Source organism: Nothoprocta perdicaria, unplaced genomic scaffold (genome assembly GCF_003342845.1).
Source record: "Nothoprocta perdicaria isolate Ctin4 unplaced genomic scaffold, notPer1 scaffold_218, whole genome shotgun sequence".
Taxonomy (NCBI): Eukaryota; Metazoa; Chordata; class Aves; order Tinamiformes; family Tinamidae; genus Nothoprocta; species Nothoprocta perdicaria.
In genome coordinates, this window is record NW_020455399.1 from 842,218 (window position 1) to 861,782 (window position 19,565).

Here is a 19,565-nt window from a genome sequence, read left to right on the forward strand (position 1 = left end):
CCCCTCCCCGCTCCCCGCGGGCTGCTGGGGGTCTCGGTGTCACTCACTCTCCTCAGCCCCCTCGGAGCCGCCTCCTCCTCCTCAGCGGGGCCCGGGCCGGACTGGGGCCGTGGGGGGAGGGGAGGCGGCTCCCTCAGGTGGCCACTGACAGGAGGAGGGAGGAGGGAGGGAGGGAGGAGGGGGCTGCGCGCGCAGGGAGACCCGCCTCGCGCCGCGCTCCCTCCCTCCTCCGCCTCCGCCTCCTCCCCGCCCCCCCGCGCGCCGCCGCGGGACTCCCAGGGTGGCGCGCGCGCCACCAACCGTCACCTCCTCGGGACGCTTTTCCCGCCCACCCCGGTTGCTAGGCAGATTTGGACAAGCCTGCGACCCCGCCCGCCTCGCTCCGCCCCCCTTCTTTTGACTCCGGGGGCAGCCAATGACAATGTGGGGCTGCCCGGCGCGACAGCCAATGGGAGGCGGAAGCGGCATTCGCCCCGCCCCTCGCCCTGGGCGATAAGGCGAAAGGGGCGGTGTTTCGCTTTTGAGCGACGGGCGGCCTCACCAGTCAGAGCCGCGGAGTGGCAACGGGAGCCAATGGGTGCGGCGGGCGCACAGGGAAGGGGTGGGGCCAGCGGGTGCTCCCCGCCCCCGGCGACCCGGGCATGGCGGCGGGCGGGCGGGCGCCGCGCCGAGGCCGCCTGAGGTGATGAGCGGGGAGCGGCCGCGCCCCCCCGGKCCTTATCCGCCCGCGCAGCCCGGCCTGGGGGGCCCCGATAGGGGCCGGCGGCGACGCTTCCTCCGGCCCGGAGGAAGGGGCGAGGAGGCGGGGGCGGCGGCCGGCCCTGACTCACGTTCGCTTCCTCCCCGGCGCGAGGCCGGCGCCGCGCGGAGCGGGGCCGCCATGGCGGCTCCCGGGCGGCCGCGGCCCCCCCCGCCCCCGGGGGGCGGCTCTTACAGCGCAGGTAGGAGCAGCCGCGGCGCAAAATAAAGCAAAAAAGCCAAAAAAGAGGAGAAGTGAGTGAAGTGCGCTGCCAAAACGCACCGCGTTGGTGCCCGGCCGGGCCCAGCGCTGCTCCTCGGAGGCTCCCCGGCACCTGCAGCCAGGCTGGCGCTTCCCACAGAGATCCTCAGGGAAGGAGAGGCCGGCGGASAGAAGGCGACGGGGGCAGCGCTTTGCTTTGGGGCGCCGACACCCGTCCTCGCTCAGCTCCATCTTCAGCCTGACTGACGCCGCTCGTTGCAGCCCGAGATGCGCCTTCCTGGCGGGCTGTTTTGCGCCTTTCGAAGGAGCAGAGCGGAGGCAGCGCTTGTTTGTTTCCCATTCGTGCTTTTCATGTGGAATATGCAGAAGCGGGTGCACTTCCCACCTTAACGGAGGCAGGGAAGCCAAAGCAGGAGGCGTCGTGCAAAGGCTTCCACAGGACGAGCAGCAGAACCAGAGCTGGGCTCCAGGTCTCTCCGTGTCCCACSCGGAGCGCTCGCTGCTGGACAGGACAGTGCCCAACACTCAGGAAAAGTTCAAGGCTCTCAACTTTTCCTCCGTGTATTCCTTGATTGAAAATTAAACGCATCTTTTTCCCCACAATGTATTTTTTAAGCACCTTCCTTTGCCCTTTGTACAAGCTGATTTCAGCTACAGCCAATGAAGGGTTAATAGGGTAATTCTCTCATAACTAGTTGTTATTCTGGTTAATGCGCTGAGCWCAAAAAGCCACCGGCTTCACCTCAGGCCATTCAAAACTTTATGGTTAACTACTGAGGAGGAGAGATCCTTCTGAAGTGATGCTTTAATTACACAGTGCACCCACAAATGGCTGCATTTTGGTTCTCAGCTTCACTCGCGCTGTTGTCAGAAGAGCTTCAAAGCCAGTTTAGCACAAGGTGCATTTCGTTACCCAGCAGTTAGGTAAATCTGCTTCCAGATCTTTGGGAAGATTTTATTTCCTTGTCCCAGTTTATCAAAGTTTCACTGAAGTGGTAGCGCAAAAGGCAGCAGTTCCAGTAGTTTTAGCAGACACTGGAAGATCTGTTGTCTGTTTTRATTCTGAAGCCTGCCAAGGGGTTGAATGCAATAAGCTAAACACTATCAAAAATACCTGTGAGATACGCAGTGTGCGCTAAGGTGAGAAATGAGGTGGACGCTCCAAGGAGGAATTCCCAGTTCTTGCTCCAAAACAGGGGACTGCAACTGCGGATGCATCAGCCACCAAATCCCCCCGCTGCCCCCTCGGGAGGCCGCTCCTCATGCCCCGACTCGCAAGGGCAGCTTCCTGCCCTCTTTCCCAAAGCCTGGAATGCTTCAGGAGCTCCCAGCGCAGGTCTGGGCAACGGGGCGAGCGCCTCTCGCCACATGAAAGAGAGCCCCGAGGAGGCAGCGCTGCCTGCACAGCAGCCGAAGGAACTGGCGTTCTGCAAACTGCTAGAAGTAAAATTAAACTTTATTTAGAAATTCTTCTAATATAGAAAACGAGAGGAAACGAAGGCAACAAACTAATGCCCCCATTTCCATCTCATTACATGAGTTGCTGTATTTACAGCTTCAGAAAGGAGCACGGGCAGAAGGTACACGGCCTGCTAATTATGGAGAACTACAAACAACAATACATTGTACAAACCTGACATAACATTTAAGGTTCARTCGCAGGAAACAATTAAATACGCTTGCTAAGACAGACAGCAGCCTGGCCACCGAGAGTTCTGTGCAGCCTGAACTACCCCTTGGATTTCCTTCTCGCTCGCGAGTTCTGGTAACTGTGGCTATAACGGCCATGGGTGACGTTAACAGCTTCGTTCAGAGTGACTTGGAGATGTCAACAGTCTCTAAGGTACAATGGGACGCTGCTGAACCACGCAAAGAATTTGGGAAAAAAACAAATAAAACCAACACGGTGAAACAGCAGGGAATATATGGTGCCAAACTCCACGCGTCTGTAGGCAGCGTAACAACCTAAGGCCCTAATATTTTGCCAGTGTTGACTTTTGCTCGTGGCCTCACAGTGACCGCAGGTATGGGGTGGCAGGGGATGAAGATTTTAATTCCCCCGTCCCCAAACTGAGCTCAGTATCCTGTGAACGTGGGCCCTCCCAMTGTTCATGCTGTAGGAAATGAAATAAAACAGGCAAACTTCTTCAGACTGTGTTCTCTATACATACATAAGTTTTTACACTATCTACAAAACAGTGATTAGATGCTTCTGTTTAAGTTCTTGCTACTCATTTAAAAATACTAGAGGAAAAAAACTGTACAGTTTTCTAAATTACATCTTTAGAAGAATATTTTTTTTTAGAAGTTCATAAAAGACTTCGTGTTTGTTTCTAGAGAGAATTAAATGACAGGACAGGGAAGCTTAGAAATATGTTGTTCAAATCAAGTTAGACAGACCAAGCACTGAACAGAACATTGTTTGTAAACKGTAAACTTCTAGTTTTCTTTTCAACTTTACATACGCATTCGAAAATTAGGAAGAACTTCAGTTCTGAGGTCCTTGTTTTAATCTCTGCTACATACAAAAGATACCGAAAAGCAAAAACTATTAAATAATTTAATATACAAGTGTAGTTAAAAAGCACTGTACATTGTAACAAATGTACATGGAGTTTTAGAGATAGAAAATCAGCAAGTTATTTTCAAATTTACATGATCTGTGAAACTGGGCAATGGCAAGAGGACACAGGGAACACGCGTGGGCTCCTCGGGGCTGGGGGATATCGGTGCCTCCACTCAACAGTGTGACCAAGGGCCATCTATGCAAGAGAAAACCAAAAAGGCTCGAGGTGAAGCTGCCTCGTCCCAGAGCCTGGGAATCTCCAGGTTGCTCTTCCCGATTTTCCGAGCTCAGGCACCACATTSAGCCAAGTGGTTCCCATGAGGAAGCCGGGAACAGGCGCATCAGACGCAGGGAACCTTTCCCTGAGCACCTCCTTCCCTCCGGGAACAGCCTGGCAAGGCACCTGAGCTGCAAAGCAGCCCCGTTTCGTGCAGTTTGGACAGAGAGAAGCCAGGAAAACAGGAAAAAAAACCCCACATTTTCCTGCAACTCCGCAAATCCCGGAGCTGAAGGCAAAGGGCAGGGAGATGCAGCTACCTGAAGGGGCACCAGCAGATCTTGCTTGCTGCAAAACGGCTTTCTTAAAGCAAGCCCAAACCACAGCTCTAACCTTAAAGAAAAAGAAAGCCTTATAGAAGCAGTGCTTTTTGGCTAACATTTAAATTAATTTATTATAGTTGCCATGGACATTTAGAYACCTAAACAGACTCAAATTGAACAAAGACAAAAAAAAAAGTGCTTGGATTCTCAGAAGGGGACTCCAGCAAGGTTTGAAATACACTGGTACCATCCTTCTCAGGTACCAGACATTGCCCAGCTGTTCCTTCTGAAAGCACCACCAAGAAAAYGGCCATTATATGAAGATGCTTAAAACAGGAGCCGAATCCTTGCAACCACTCAGCAACCTACTGAGWGTCTTCGAGGAGAGAGCCAAAGAGAAGCGGTTTCCTGCACCAAAGGGGCTGGAAAAGAACAGGCAGAATTAAAAGCAGCCCCTGGGGCATCAATGCTGCTGAGGTGGGATTTCCCTCACCGTTCCCGATCCAAATCCATGGCTGTGCGTACGCGGCTCAGGTGCCTGCAGCAGGGCGCAGCGCAAGGAGCAATCGCTGCATCGGGACAGATGTCGGAGCCAGGTGGCAGCCAGAAACACCTGATGTCACGGAATGACACTGGCAAGTGAGACGGACCAGGAGCCGCCTGCACGAGGCTGTCGGAAGGGCGGATTCTCCCTGGAGCTTTTTTATCCAAATAAATCCTGGCAGCTAACAGCCCTCACTGGGTTCTTCCTGATCCTTGGGCTTCCTAAGGACCACCCGGGATCTTAAACCGCATTGAACTTTGTTTCTTGCAAACTCAGGTAGAAAAAGTCTCCTTATACCGACCTAATTTCTCTGCTGGAGATTGCAAGGCCTAAAATTCACAAGGCTTCTCTAAGTTTCTGAGAACAAGGGCTAAACAAGCATTGCCTGCTCAGYAGAGGAAGTGTAAAATCCTGCTTGGTACTTGGACCAGTACTTGTCCCCTTAATATCATTCAATAGCTCAAACTGAGGGGCTTGAATTCTAAAAAGCAAGCGTCTATGTGACCTTTTGCTAGAGAAGGGACAAGACTGGAAAAAGAACGGCCATTAAAGATAGATTTCACAGTAGTCTGTCTTGAATAAATTCTAAGGGCTTGAGGGATCAAATATTTCTTCTTAAATATTTTCTTTCTCTCTCAAAAAAAAAAGCAATTACAGAAAGTCCTACTTCCTCTAACAGAATCCTTTCCCCACCCCCTTTTAAGTTGGGAGATAAATAGGCAGAGCTACCAACAGAGAAAACCAGCTTTATTTGACCCCACGAACCTTGCAAGCTTTACATGGCACTGCAATGGAGTGGCTCTATAGCCAGGGACACTGCAAGGAATTAGCAATGCCCATGCCCTTTCCTGCAGAACAAACTGGGGCCACATCTCTGCTGTTTGAGACAGCCACAGAGGCAAATGCAGGGAGACTTTACAGCTGGAGCACTCAAAAACAGYGAGAGAACGAGAGAGCTAACACAAAGCTTTGAAACGGAAGATTTTGCCAAATGCGGGACTGCGTTTGCTCATCAGCACTAGGCTCTCGCCGGTATCCATCTGTGCTGACAGTTTAACACGGCTTCAATAACCTGTAGAAATCTTTAAGGCACAAGCGCTGCCTTGCCCTGGCGAGGCTGCAGGGACGAYGCTGTCCTGCTCCTTGGCCCGCGTTGGGAGCGGACAGGAGGACAAGGAGCCTCCTCCGCGGGCACAAGCCGCGGCACAGGATCGCACGGGACGAGAGCCGAGGTTCTGCCTCGGCCCGGGCACCAGTGCAGGGAGGCAATGGGAAGAGCCACGCAGGGATCCGCAGGGATCCACGGCCTGGAGGCAGTGGGAAGAGCCGCACGGGGATCCACGGKCCTGGGTGAAGGCAGGACACGGGACCTGCTCCTCTACCAACAGTGCGGGGCTGCTCAACCTGGAGACAACCCAAAGAAGCCAGCACATCCCCACGCCGGCCAGYGTCCCGTGCCACAACTCACAGCTCCCCATCTCATCGTGCCCCTCGTCACAACCAGCTGGCAAGGACTTGTGGCCAACGAGACGGGAACAACGTCACCTCAGAAGACAAATTTTGAGGTTTTTTGAGGCACCCTACAGTCAGTCATGATTTAATCCAATTGTTCCCTGGAGTGGAAGGGCACAGAAAAGTATTAAAAATGGCATGCATCATTCTTCAGGAAAGGCTTAAATACTAGAGCACAGCTGCTATGCCAAAGTCCTCTTCATTTTCGGTGACAATTTTTAAAAAGCAAGTATCTAACCCATTTAAGGAACAAGTGTCCTTKGGACTAAACCTTAATTCTCAGTAAGAGGAAAGCAGATTAAAACCAGAAGGTATATACACACTAGCTGTATATTCACACACATTATGTAAAAGCAGCTTAAAATGCCCTTCTCACTTCGCAAGTCTATGAAATGTACGTTTTCTTTATACAATCCGTTTCCTACGAGGCCCTCGCTAGAAGAGGAATATGCTGGCTTTTCTTTGAAGAAAAGATTTTGCATGAATTTTTCTTTTTTTCGGCATTTTTTGTCTTTTTAAACACACTGTCCTGACACTCATGGTGTTTCACAGGAGACTGGCCAGGCTGGTGGTGGGTCCGTTCTGTGCCTGGAACTGGACGGGAGGAGGTCCATCTGTCCACTGAAAGACAACAAACAAGGTGAGCAGCGCGGGCCGGGCAGCGCCGGAGCCCCGGCGAGGCCGGGGAGCAGCTCCCCACGCAGCCACCTCCTGCTCGCGGATAATTACACATCTGGGCACGGGAAGCYGAGGATCAGGTCGGACGGTTTCAGGCGTTCGCGCCCCTTGAGCCGTGTTTTGCTCAAGCTGCAGCTACCCCGCGTGCCCGGCATTCCAAACGCGGCCGAAGCCGGGATGAATAGGAACCAGGTGAAAACACCGCCTGTTCTCACAGGTAAAAGGCTCTTTCCCCAAACAGGGGAAACRACGACTTGCACAAATGGTTTTAGGAAACAGGGCCAAAATTTAAATGTGCCTTTTTGAGCCCAATATGCACTCTAGCCACAGCTTTTCCACGTAGTAAGTACAGCCTCTGGTCCTCAACTGTTACTAAAATATTTTTCTTTCACATTTGCCAAAAGTCTTCTGAAATTGGCACCTCTCATATTTGTTTCTTAGGCCTCAGCCCATCCTTGTTTTTAACTTCGTTGGCATAAAGCAACAATGGGAAGTAAGAGAGTGGACCCCGTTTTAGGGACAACAGTTATACAGGTATAAAATGGGATTTTAACCGGAAATTCAGAGGTATACAAAGAGATTTATACATCAACAGAGGAGAAMTGCTTTTTATAGCAGCATTCCCCAGGACACAGTAGACTGGATGCCTTAACAATGAAAATTCAACTCAAGTATCTGGAAAACTTCTTACTTTCAAAAGCCATAGTTGTCACCTAAATGAACTCGCTACTTGCTACAAAAAAAAAATAAATTAAAAAATAAACTTTGGAGTACCAAAAAAAGGAAAATATTTTTAAGAATCAAAGACCTTACTCAGCAAATAACCTGGATAAAAGTTAACTAATTAACTGAGTCACACTTCCTTTTCCTGTTACCAATGCAATTTAAATACTAGGAAGTAGACTGAGTTTTGGCAACTCACTGAGAAGCATGCACAGCAGATTCAAATAATAGTAAAGGGAAGCAAAGCCCATGATTCTACCTCAAAAATGATGCAAAACTGCAGGATGAAGCCTGCTTACCGTGATTAGATTGTGCTCTGGAAGACTGCACGCTTCGATGTGGTCTTGGAGGAGCTGTTGTGAGAAGTTTTGATGCATCTGTGCCGCCTCGTGTGCATCCATTGCATTGCCACAGGCTTTGTTCAGATCTGAAGGACGACAACATCGGCTGCTCGTAAAGAAACGACCTATTTGCTTTCAGCTAACAGGCTAGTTTATCTGAAGAGACAGTTTCACTGTGTATTTGGTGACTACCCAGCCACGTGAACAGCCACCACACCGAAGTCACTCCACTTTGCAAGAACCAAAACCTCTTAAAAACGAGGGGCACGCGGAGACCCTAAAGCCTTCCCTTTGGCAACAGCACCGACAGTGCCCGCTGCAGGATTTATTCCAGTTTCCAACCCAGCGGTGCCAGGAGGTGGCAGCCCGCTCCGCTGCGGACAASCCCCTGTGCATTTCGTTGGTGTTTTTAGTTTGCAGCCCCATCTAGTGGGAACGGGAGCAACGCGAGGGCTTCTCGCTGCAACGCGGCCGCCGTTCCCAGAGGTCGAGCAACACTCCGGCCGCGAGTCCTGCCTTTCGCAGGGCTTCAGGAACCGMCGCTTTAGGTCAGCTGAATGCTGGTCCTCGTGCCTTGTTCTCCCAGGGGTTTACTCACAAGTATTAGATGGATCAGCAATGAGAGTAAGTAATTAAGTAATTACAATTTCAATCAAATATTCTAAGCAGCAAAGTGCAGCAGGGGCCGAGCCCCAGGCCAACGTTCCGGGTCTATGATGGAGCCACAGCACCTTGTCTCCTGCCAGGAAAGCTTSAGATTTCCTCACAAGAAACATCACAAAGCAGCTGCTGATTCCAAAGAATCTTTTTGCATCCTCCATAGTTTGCTTTCCTTAAGACCCTGCTTCCCCSCTGGATGCCCCCATCCCGGGCAGCCCACAACCCGCTGCTCCGTTGCTGCACATGAAGCATCTCCTCAAGAGCAGCTAGGAGCATCTCCTGCACTGGGAGCAGGGCGCAAACGGCACCTCTCGCTCTCGGGGACCGCAGGATCCCACAGCACGCAAGAGCAGCCAAACAAAGACGGGACTTTGTCTACAACAGATTCCTCGTTGTCTACCAGCACGTTTTGTGTGTGAGCTACCGTTTGGAAACGAATGAGAAAAGCATTTCCAGAGATGCCTGGAAGCTGCTCTGCTGCAAAGGCAGCAGCAAAGCAGGAGAGCGTCAGCCCGGCCCACAGCGCTCAATGAGCTGCGCAGTGCTTAGAGTAAACATGACAATTTAATATAAATTGAAGCTGCGGGGTAAGTTCTTGGAAAAAGCGTAGAGTTATAGCTTTATTTTCCAGTGAAAGCAAATCAATCGCAGCATTAATGCTGACTGTCTGCCAAGAAGCTAGTCAATATTTGAACAAAGCATCCAGGGGCCTATGCAAGTCAGATTAAACAATATTTATGTACGATGTGATATAATAGTTGTCTTGGTATTTATTAAGGCTCACACACAGAAGTGAAGCCTAATTGAAACTTAATCAAATGCTTGACTGCAGCTCCTGCTGTAGTAAAGCAAAGCCCAACAGAAGAGGTTCCGCGTGGAGCCTCTCCCAACAGCGACCGACCAGGCCCCGTGTTTCCAGGCTGCCTCCCAGCCATGGCAGGAGGAACCAGCGGATCCCGGGATCCCCAGGGATGCTGCAGCTCTGCACAGAGCTCCCCAAGTGACTGCAGCAGCCGAGAGGGATGCTAGAGGTGCAGCCAAAACGCGATGCTGACACGGATGCAGATCAATACATGCAAAGAACCACCCTGCACATCCATCAGGATTTTATAAATCCATGGATTCTTTTGTTCCCAGCTATTACTAGCAGCCTCTTCGCTGCTTCCTTTAAATACAACACCTTTTCCTAACTTACCTCTCAACAGAGCTGAAGACCAGAGCTGCACAGACATATCTGGTATCTTGCTTGCAAGCTGCATGGCTGGTACTACCATATTATTACTTTCCTGGTAAAGAGCAGATATCAAGATAAGACAGATGTTTTTTATCCTCCCCATGAATATATATTACATATAACAATGTGATTTTGTGACCTTAAGTTTGTCTACTTAAATCAGAATTGCTGGCATGTTCTAGTTAATAAGTGGAAGTGTTTAAAAGGACGAGAACCCAAGCACATAACCTAAAGCTGTCTAGAATTTTGCTGTGTCCTAGGAACTGGGGCATCTATGCTGTGCAAGATCACAGAAATATTTCATGCATACTGGCATATGGTGAAAATTAAAATGAGCTCGTATACATAACTCCTTCCAAAGCAACCCAATTCAGTGATGTGATTTTTCCTCTATTCTGCTCCTTTTTTCTTTTTTTTTTTTTTTCTCCCAAGTGATTTCAGGCATTACAGAAATACACACTTCTAGAATGGACTTCAAATGCTACCACTTTGTTAGTTTTACTAAATGTGGAAACTGTTACACGAGAATTATGGAAACCAAASAGTTACCAGCTTTCAGCTGGATAGCAATAAACATTCTTAATAAAATTAACAAAACCTCCCCTTTTTCCTTGGCAAATGACAAATCAAACATTTATAGTAGTAATACCAGAGACAGTAAAGGCTTACCCTGTGATTCCCTAATACATAGAATATATGACCCAGGAGTACAAGAGAACACGCTGTTAATCGATTCAAGTCTTCTGCATTTGACATTTTCAGTGTCTCTCGCAAAAATCGTCTACCAAAACAGAACAAAAATAAAACGTCCTTTAAAAGGAAAATCTACTCTCCTTCCAATATGTGAGAAACATTATAAAGAACAGAAACAGTCCAGTCAGCAAATAGTAGGGCTCAGGGATAAATGTGTCCTGTAGGTGACCTTATATAAAACACTTTATTCCCATATCCCAGCTTTCTCATAACCAAAGTGGCTGGGATACAGATCCCCGCTCTGAGGGAGGGATCCTCCTTTTGTTTCAGATGCGTGACTGCAGAACACTGCACAACTATTATTATCAATGTTCAAAATTGTAAAGAGATTKTAGACAGACAGGTGCATGGTATTTGCCCTAGATAAAATTGCAGACTGCCTAAATCAATACCGAGAAGATCTGAGAGGCCTGAGAACAAGGCCTTGGGGTTTCCTTTTTGATTTTTTTAAAGCTTTATTTATTTTCTCCTTTTTTCTCCTGCCTTCCACGTGCACTGATTTATACTCACTTTGCCTCATTGTATCTTCCTTGGAAGAAGGAGAACAGACCTCGGATGTAGAAAGCTGCTGCTCGAAGACAGTGGGAGCTATGGACAGACAAAGCAATGCGTTCAAATCTCTGCATTGTACAGTGATATAATGGGCTAGAGACGGACAGATTTCTAGGAATTTGCCTAACAATCAAATCCCCAAACAAAACATTTTATTTAATGCATGGTCAGAACTTCTGGCTTGCAAAGAAGTTTTGTTTTCCGTTGTTTTAAAAAAAAGCATGCGACAAATGCAGCGTTACCGTCACCAACGCGACATCGGCACGGAGGAAGTTTCTGGAACTCTCACCTCACGGGGAAATTATGGTCTGGATTTATCCTTTCCAATAAGCTGTAAAGCTACGAAGGGGGGAGAAAACAACACAAGTCRGCCTTTCTCACATATATAACTTAATACTGACAACAAGCGTTTTTACAGGAAACACGTAGAATCAAAACGGTGCAGCTCACTACAAGCACCAAGTTTACTTGCACTGCTTAGATCACAGTGCAAACATTCCAACATTAAGAGTTATTATTTCCTAAAAAATAAATACAAGATCAAGGCTTACACAAAACACGCTTTCTTAGACTTGAAAAAAATTATTACCCACTTAATATTTCTGCCGAATGGMCACCATTATGGCAAAAATTCACAAAAAGAATAACCCAAGCAGAGCAATGTGCTTCTTTGCACACAGGTTTTGGCTTTCCAAAGACAGAAGGCAGCAAGCAGCTTACCTCTTGGTGCCGGTTGCCCTCCCTGATGTACACACTGGCCAAGTTTGTCACAATAAATGCCCACAGCTCTTGGTGTGTAGTGAGCTAGAACAAGCAATACACAATAGCACAGTGTAAGTATTTTTGCATCTAACCCTCACTTGGTTCACCCTATTCTTTCCTTAAAAATATAACAAATTAAAACATAGTATCACAGAGTTGGTGTCTGATGTAAGCTTTTAGTAGGTCCCTGACTYGAACCACCTTTAGCAGAGAGAGAACTGAAATGATAGAGCCCTTTGCTGCAATTCCTTTTCTTTGAGGACTAYACAAACCCGTGCAGAGAGTGGCAACATTAGGGTAGTTTGAGTGTTTGTAAGAGTCCTCCTCTTGAATCTGCATTTCCACTTCCCCCCTAAGCTCTTTGCATCTATTCAGGTCACTTCACCAGGCAACATTCCTGACTTATCAGTGTGCATAAATACCTGGTGGCAGGGTGTAAAGGAGATGAGTCAGACTAATCAGTGGTGCCCAGTGAAGGACAGAGGCAACAGGCATAAATTCAAATACAGGAAATTCCATTAAAAAGCCTGTTTTTTTTCCCTTTAAAAAACTTAGGCTCACTCTTTCCTAACAACCAGCCTACGTAAGGATGATACAACACTGGAACAGCTTGCCCAGGCAGGTTATGGAGTCTCCATCCTCGGAAATATTCCAAATCCTACTGGACACCGTCCCAAGCAAACTGCCCTTCCCACTCCAGCCCTCCTGTGATTCCGTGACTCAAAAAATGACTTGGGGGCAGCTCACGTAGCAAGGCAGCTCCACACTGAAGAGCCAGAGAAAAGTTTAGGAATCAAATCCTACCCTCAGTGCTGTAGTAAACTGTGCTTCCGCGTTGTCCATGCAATTAACAGAAATGCAGTAGAGCCCCTGCAGAAAACAAGTTAATTCTGGAGTTTAATACTCTAATACAACGATAGGAAGCCTCAAGTGTAAGGAAGAAAGGCATCTACATGAACATAGATATTTTACTTACAAYATTAGTGGGGTGGAAAAAAAGTTAACCCATGAGGTTTTTGTTTTCTTTTTTTAAAGGAGATTTAAGTATTTAACAGTTAATGCTAGGTGCTGGTTCCCACTGGATAAGCAATCAAGGAACTCGAATCCAGTGCTCAGCAGGAAATCTGCTCAAGTTTCTGCATCTTTAATGCAGCTAATCATCATTAGTTACTGCTGATCGCTCAGTATGAATCTCAGGCACAGCTCTCCAAAGAGGCAAGTTTACTACTGATCAGATTCACTTACTAATAGAGTGTGCAGTTGGGCAGCATGGTTAGAAAAGAGTCTGGGAGACTGCTGGCAGAGCTGACAGACTTGAGAAATCTGTTGAAAAAAGACAGTATTTCTTTAAAAATATTTATTCCTTCCTTTTCTTCAATGCTCTATATCCTTCTACCTGCATCATACCAGTCATGCAATACATTTCAGGGATTGGTGCAAAAATTCATCACATGTCTTAGTTAAGGCCAGAGGCTACTCCTGGCTCAAGCCGAGGTACAAACACTGCTCCCCAAACGGACACACAGGCTCAACCAGCTGCATTGCAGCWGCTCCACCGTACGGTGGCACCACCTGCAAAAAGAAGTCACAGATCTCTTCAAAACCACTCGAAAGCCAAACTTAGCATGAAAGAGGAACACTAGAATCGAAGCCTTCGGAAGAATTTGTGGTATTTGTTCATAAGAAGTGCTATAATCAATGGCAGGCTAATGTTTCCATGGAGAGCACTGATGAGAAGCCTTAAAACAACAGGACAATTTGGAATTACACGTGATAAAGGGCAGACAATGAGGAATTACAAGAGGACCGGGCAGATAGAACATTAGAAAATACCATTCCCCTTCTTCCTTCCCTGAAATGAAATAACGCTGCACAGAGCTGGAAGGCTTTGGGAGTGGGGAGATATAAGAATTGATTCCTCATACGTGAAATTTTCATATTTTACAAGTTTTCCCCACACATTTATGACCGGAGATATTCAAAACACTATTTACCTCTTGCAATGCTGTAGCTTTGTGGCCCGTGACAAGYCGGCACATGATAATATGTTCCAACAAAATGACTTGGAAAGAYGACAAGATAGGACTGCAGTCCAACACTGAGGAGGGGAAACAAAGGTAAGCTAAGAAGTTACGACAACGTTAACCTCCTAATGTGACRGCTTTCCCTGTTCCCAGGTTTCTTCTTTAACTGCAGGTGGTTCAGCACAAGAATTCCTGCGCAGAAATCCAGGGATGCCTTTGGCTGAATCACCTGGTGTCTAAAGAGCCAGCAAACAGCCCAGCTCCTTCTCCGCTGCCATGGGAAGGGCAGGCCAGGCTGTCAAAGAACTGCTTCCAAACCAAGAATGTGAATCYGAGCACCGGTGAAAGAAGAACTCTTTGGAAATGCACTTGTTTTAGAGAAGTAAAGACGTGGATAACCAAAGACATGGAAAAATGTGACATTCAGCAAGGAAATTCATGCATCTGCTGCCTAACTTACCAAGTTACAAAAATAAGAYCCCCAAAACTCCATTTCTGGATTCGAATTAAAACAATAATTCGGTTTTAAAGCAGAGCACAACTCTCAGCTACAGTACAAATAGGCTACAAACAAGGTATTTGTTTGCTTTTTGCTTTAAATCAGCACCAAGTAATGGAATCTTACAGCATCAGCCAAACTGTAACCTTTATCCTTACTTTTTAGCTTCTCTAGCTGCATGAGTGCTTTGTCCGTGTACTTCTGTGCCTTCTCCAGGTACCCTGCTTGCATGGAATGCATCACTGTCACCTGCCGGAGGACAAGGAAAGATCACCAAAAATACCTTGGCAAGGTTTAGGGGTCCACACAACCCCTCACTTAGCAGCTTTTAAAAAAAGCTGAATTTTAAAATCAACAAAGAGTATAACCATATTCAAGACACAGTGCAACTCCTTGCAGAAAGACAGAACTGTTCTGCTGTTGGCTAAAGCAAGGCAACGTGGCTCTACTTCGTAAGAACTACTATTACTTCTACTTCAAACACCGACTCCACTGAAAGCAACAGTCCCACAGACGCCTCAGTAACATTAAATTATCTAAGCAGATCATAAAAAGCAGCACATGGCCTGCAGAAAATGCATCCCTGCTGGTTATAAGCCACTTTTAACCAATTCCTCACTAATCAGCAGGACCCACTAAGTAAAAGAGAAGCGCTCACCAGGTAGACGAGTACACACATGTGCTCCTTGGGCAGCCAGTGGAAGAGGTCGGCGGGGTTGCTGGGCAGAATTTCGTCGTCGTGCAGCGTGGAGATGGTCTGAATGCACTGCTGAAGCTGCTTGAGACACGGCTTCACACTCTTCACCTGCAAAAACGATTCACAGGCGTAGCTGCTGCAGTCCACGTGGCAAAAGGCTGAAGGTTCATTTAGCTCCGAAAACGTGCCAGACAACATACAATTCCCRTATTCAGTACCTTGGTTAATGCATAAATCACTGTACTGGCATCACAAAACAGCTACCACTAAGTTTGTTACAGGATGAACAATAATCAGCTCTTGGTATTTGCAAATAAGACCAACAAATACTCAAGRTGGTTTCAAAATCCTACAGAGAGCCCTTGTCTCCTCAGGAATAACGTGCTCCTGAAGGGAAAGTAATGCTGTAATTATATATGCATCAAACTAAGCATTTGCTTGGGGAAGAAGAAATGAACGCCCTAGTGTAGCATGCTTTCATTTCTCACTCCCCATTTTGTGATTAAAATCACAGAGAAATTAAGTCCACTACCAAAAAGCAAGGGTTAGCAACAGAAAACCCCCCAAAATTACGTTGCTGTAATAATTAGCTATTCCCAAGGCAGTAATCTTTGACCAGCTCCCACAACATGGGAACCAAGAGGCACAACTCACACGTACCTGCCCAGCATCCAGGTAATGTGTTACCTGCAGAACCAAAAAGAACACRCGCAGAGACTCTTTCTGGATGGGGTTTCCTTGCCAGTTTTCAACTATCTGCCCACAGAGGGTAAGCAGAGGGTGCACTTCCTGCAGCTTCCGCTCCATTAGAAGAAGCTGTAATTTAAAATAAAAATTTCATTATATTTTGTGCCAAAGAAGCAATGTTAACATTCAGGGAAGCACASAGAGCCCCAGGCGAGTTATTCTATTATTTAAATAGAAATGGACTTAAAGGCAGCCATTAGAAAGAGCATCAGGTTTCTTGCATGACTTATTTTTCGTCATTAGGTAAAACAGCTCCAATGACAACTTGCAGTTATCCCCTTTCCTTCAARGGAGCACCGATTTGCCATAATTAATAAAGGAAATAAACCTCTGTTCAAAGGAATTTCTCATAGCAAAGGAATCCTGCTGTATTACAGCTAATTTTGTGTGTTTTTTAATACTGTACTTGCTTCCATGAACAAAGCAGAGTATATARAGCACAGACAGGCATGCAAAGCACCTTAAACAAATAACCTACTACTGGGCTGGTTATATTCTATGGCCCTATAACCTGTTTTATACCAAGTAAGCAAGAAAATACTTTGTTAGAGAAGTATATCCAACTTACCATCCCTTTGCTTAGCAGAAATAGTGCTCTGAAATAAAACAGAACTGTGTCACACACACAAAGTTACCTAAACCATGACTGCAYATAAATCCCTGAGGAAGAACTTGGGCCATTCTCCATTTCAAGGGCATTAATCAAACCAGATYAAGGAACCTGCTGCAGAAAGCAAACTTAAAAGCCAGATAGCACAGTGAAGTCATAGGGCCAGGAATTATAATCTTAGTCTTGGGTTTGTACTGAAGATTTGGACAATCCCAGTTAAAAGTTTCTAAAGTCAAAGCCAGACTATGGGGGGAAAAACAAGTGTAGGCAACTTACCTGGTATATTCTGACCCCACCACCCGAGCATACTCTGCTCCAACTCCTAGAAGGTCACATGCAGATACTAAGTCTTTTTCAAGTGTATGTAGTTGCTGAAAGAAAAAGCAAGAGCCATAAGGCATTAGCATTTTCGTAGTGAACTTGTTCAGCAAGTTTTTTAAAATTTAATTACTCTTGTGCTTTGTATGAGATACAAGTGTCCAACTGGATCATGTAGAAATCTCTCATGTGAATTTAAGATCCATTTTGCAGTTGGTTTTTCTRTTTTCAAAGAAAATCTCTCAGCCCAGACTCACATTGCTGAGTATAATTGATCCAGAGCATGTGCAGATGAGCCCCTAAACAGCTCAAAACTGTGGATGTTTATGGGCCAGAATCTCCAGCAGGAAGCCCAGAGAAAGCCTGCAGGTCACAGGAAAAGGAGGCAGCAACCTCCAGAGCACCTCTCAGACCCCCCAGCTTCCCAACATTTCCTATTTTTCCCAAACTCAGGTAGGAAGCCCAACAACGGGAAGCTGTGAGACATACAGTCCCTTCTGCTCAAGCACAAGCCAAAAGGAAATACCAAAAGAAATCAGCACAGAACGTCAGGCTCTGAGGAGGGATCTATTTAGAGGCACTGAGGAAAAAAAAWGTTTAAGCTTCTTGGGAGTATTCAGGCATTAACCCACTGCAGAGTAAACACTGGTCCTTTAATTGGGAGGATTTCTGCATAGTCCCCATTTCAGCACTCCTAAGTTATACAAAGGATCTTGGCAATTCTTTTTCAGGGAACCTTGCCTGTTTAAGCTCATCAAAAAGGGAAAGGGAGAAAAGTGCAGGTGACCATTAAGACAATCTTCAAAGATAAACCTGGTTGCTAACTATCTCCCTTATTAAAAGCACCTGCACAGAGCAATTAACTGCCACAACTATTGCATTATATAGCTTAAGATCCCTTAGGAATCTTCCCTGTCTCCTACAAATGCAGCTGAAAAATGGGATAACCTAAAAAAAAAACCAGGGAACAGTTTGTCAGCAGTAACCTGCTCCTCGTACTGATCAGTCAGGTTTCTGGATAGGTCCCCATCCTAACAATCCAGATCCCTCAGGAAAAGCAGCCCTTTCAGAACAGTCTAGCAACGCATCACTATTCACAGCATGAATTCTTCTTCCATTGTTTCTCCATTGATATCAGTGATTACAAAAGCTAGTCAGGCTCTTTTTCCTTTAAAAAAAAACACAAAAGCAATGACTTTTTAGGAAGTACACGTTCTCCCAGCCAGTGTTACAATAAAATGACCATACTTACAGAGTCAATAAAATGAATACAACAAATACAGTAAAATCAATACAATGACTGTACGTATATAAGAAGYGACTTACTGCAAGTTGAAAAAGTAGCCGACAGTGCCAGTACGGGGTCTGCTGCGAGATCTGGATGGCTTTGCGTAGCAGAGGCTTCGCTGTATCCACTGAATTCTGCAACAGGACACACATCCCGCTCAGCACAAARAAAAACGGGCTACCAGGAACCTCCACCACCAAGCACGGTAACGTTTAAGCAAGGTGTTTTCCGTGCGGATGCCCATTTAAAGGTGGATAAGCAAAAGGCCTTATCCGGCACGCAGAACCCCTGCATTTGACTCCGAGTTTGCTTAAAAGTTTTGACTGGTCAGTTCCTTTGTTCACCACTCACGCACAGGATTAAAAAAAGGCGTATTAGAAAAGGCAAACATTTGTTTTATAGAAAGACCGACCAAAGCTTTTCTAGAGAAAAGGTGCAGAAATAACCAAGGAACATAACAGAGTCCTAGCAAATAAAAATCCATTTCCCCATCTTCCCTCAATTAGCCCATCAAGGGCTAATTAGCCTAACGAGGGCTAAAGGAACACTCTGGCCAAGGAGGACAAACATCGGGAGGGCGGCGAGCGGCAGCTGCAGGAAGGGAAGAATTAAAATCCTTTCAGACTTACATTGTAGCTTCCCATGGTTACATTGCACGCAAACTCTAAAAATTGGGTATATCCTGCTGTTACATGTKGCTCTGCGCTCAAAGACGCGGAGGACACAAGCAGCCCTTGAACCCAAAGGTTCGAGGGGGACCCAAAGGGGAGCCGGGCGGGGGGTCTTTGGGCCGCACTCACCTCCTGGCAATAGAGCTCGGACAGGAGACTCGCAGCCTCAAACTTAACATCTTCGAACTGGGGGATCTGGCGGCGGGGTTAAGGAAACACGAAGCACCGCAGCCACGTCCCGACATCCCCACGCTCCTTCAAGAGGAGCAAGCCCTCCGAAAGCAACCCGCAGCCAGGGAAGCGCCTGAGGGCTTCCTATTCCCGGGCCGGGCTCTCGTTTGCAGCGCTGTTCTCGCAGCAGACGTCCGGGCAGCGCCGCTCTCCTCTTCCCGGGGGAAATCCCTCTTCCAGCGGCCGGGCAAAGGATACTTGCTGCGATATCAACCACTGCAAGAGAAGAGGACGCGTTAGCGCGGGCGCCCCGCGCGCCATCCCCCCGCGCGCAGGGCCCCGCCGCGGGCCGCTCACCGCCTTCTCGAGGTGCCCGCGGGCCTGGTCGCCGTTGCGGGTGTGGTGGTAGAGCACGGAGCCGAGCTGGAGGTGCGTGCGGGCCTCCATGCGCGCGGGCGGCTTGCGGGGCAGCACGGCCTGCAGGCAGTGCACGCACAGCCGCACCTTGGGCGGGCTCGACGTGCGGAAGTGCTCGGCCAGGCCCAGCAGCGCCAGGTACCACGACTCGCCGCCCGCCGCGCCGCCGCCGCCGCCCGAGCTGGAGCCCGGGCCGGGCCCAGCGCCGCCGCCGCCGCCTCCTCCGCCGCTATCGCCCCTCCCGCCGCCTCCCGCCTCCCCGGAGCCCGCCGCGCCGCCCGCCGCCTGCTGCGGCTG

General features: G+C 47.7%; 3 protein-coding genes across 5 annotated transcripts in view; 1 reads left to right on the plus strand and 2 right to left on the minus strand.

The window, feature by feature from the left end:
- GATAD2A (GATA zinc finger domain containing 2A) overlaps window positions 1–73 on the minus strand; it is a 44,607-nt gene extending 44,534 nt beyond the window's left edge. For all 3 annotated transcript variants that reach the window (XM_026038824.1, XM_026038823.1, XM_026038822.1), the window contains exon 1: window positions 48–73. The gene's annotated coding sequence lies outside the window, so the exon portion shown is untranslated. The remainder of the gene's footprint in view (window positions 1–47) is intronic.
- A 2,474-nt stretch (window positions 74–2,547) lies between these two features.
- MAU2 (MAU2 sister chromatid cohesion factor) lies at window positions 2,548–19,321 on the minus strand. Its single transcript, XM_026038808.1, has 19 exons — window positions 19,209–19,321; window positions 19,110–19,127; window positions 18,810–18,875; window positions 18,048–18,143; window positions 16,680–16,774; window positions 16,362–16,389; window positions 15,707–15,862; window positions 15,008–15,154; window positions 14,508–14,598; window positions 13,821–13,924; window positions 13,072–13,149; window positions 12,631–12,696; window positions 11,785–11,868; window positions 11,354–11,403; window positions 11,023–11,100; window positions 10,429–10,540; window positions 9,721–9,811; window positions 7,824–7,951; window positions 2,548–6,744 (listed from the first exon to the last, which is right to left on the minus strand). The coding sequence occupies exons 1-19, from the start codon at window positions 19,296–19,298 to the stop codon at window positions 6,670–6,672; spliced, it is 1,653 nt and encodes a 550-aa protein (XP_025894593.1). The 5' UTR covers window positions 19,299–19,321; the 3' UTR covers window positions 2,548–6,669.
- SUGP1 (SURP and G-patch domain containing 1) overlaps window positions 19,297–19,565 on the plus strand; it is an 18,023-nt gene continuing 17,754 nt past the window's right edge. Inside the window, exon 1 of the mRNA XM_026038794.1 lies at window positions 19,297–19,561. Coding sequence (XP_025894579.1) covers window positions 19,297–19,561 — 265 coding nt within the window. The remainder of the gene's footprint in view (window positions 19,562–19,565) is intronic.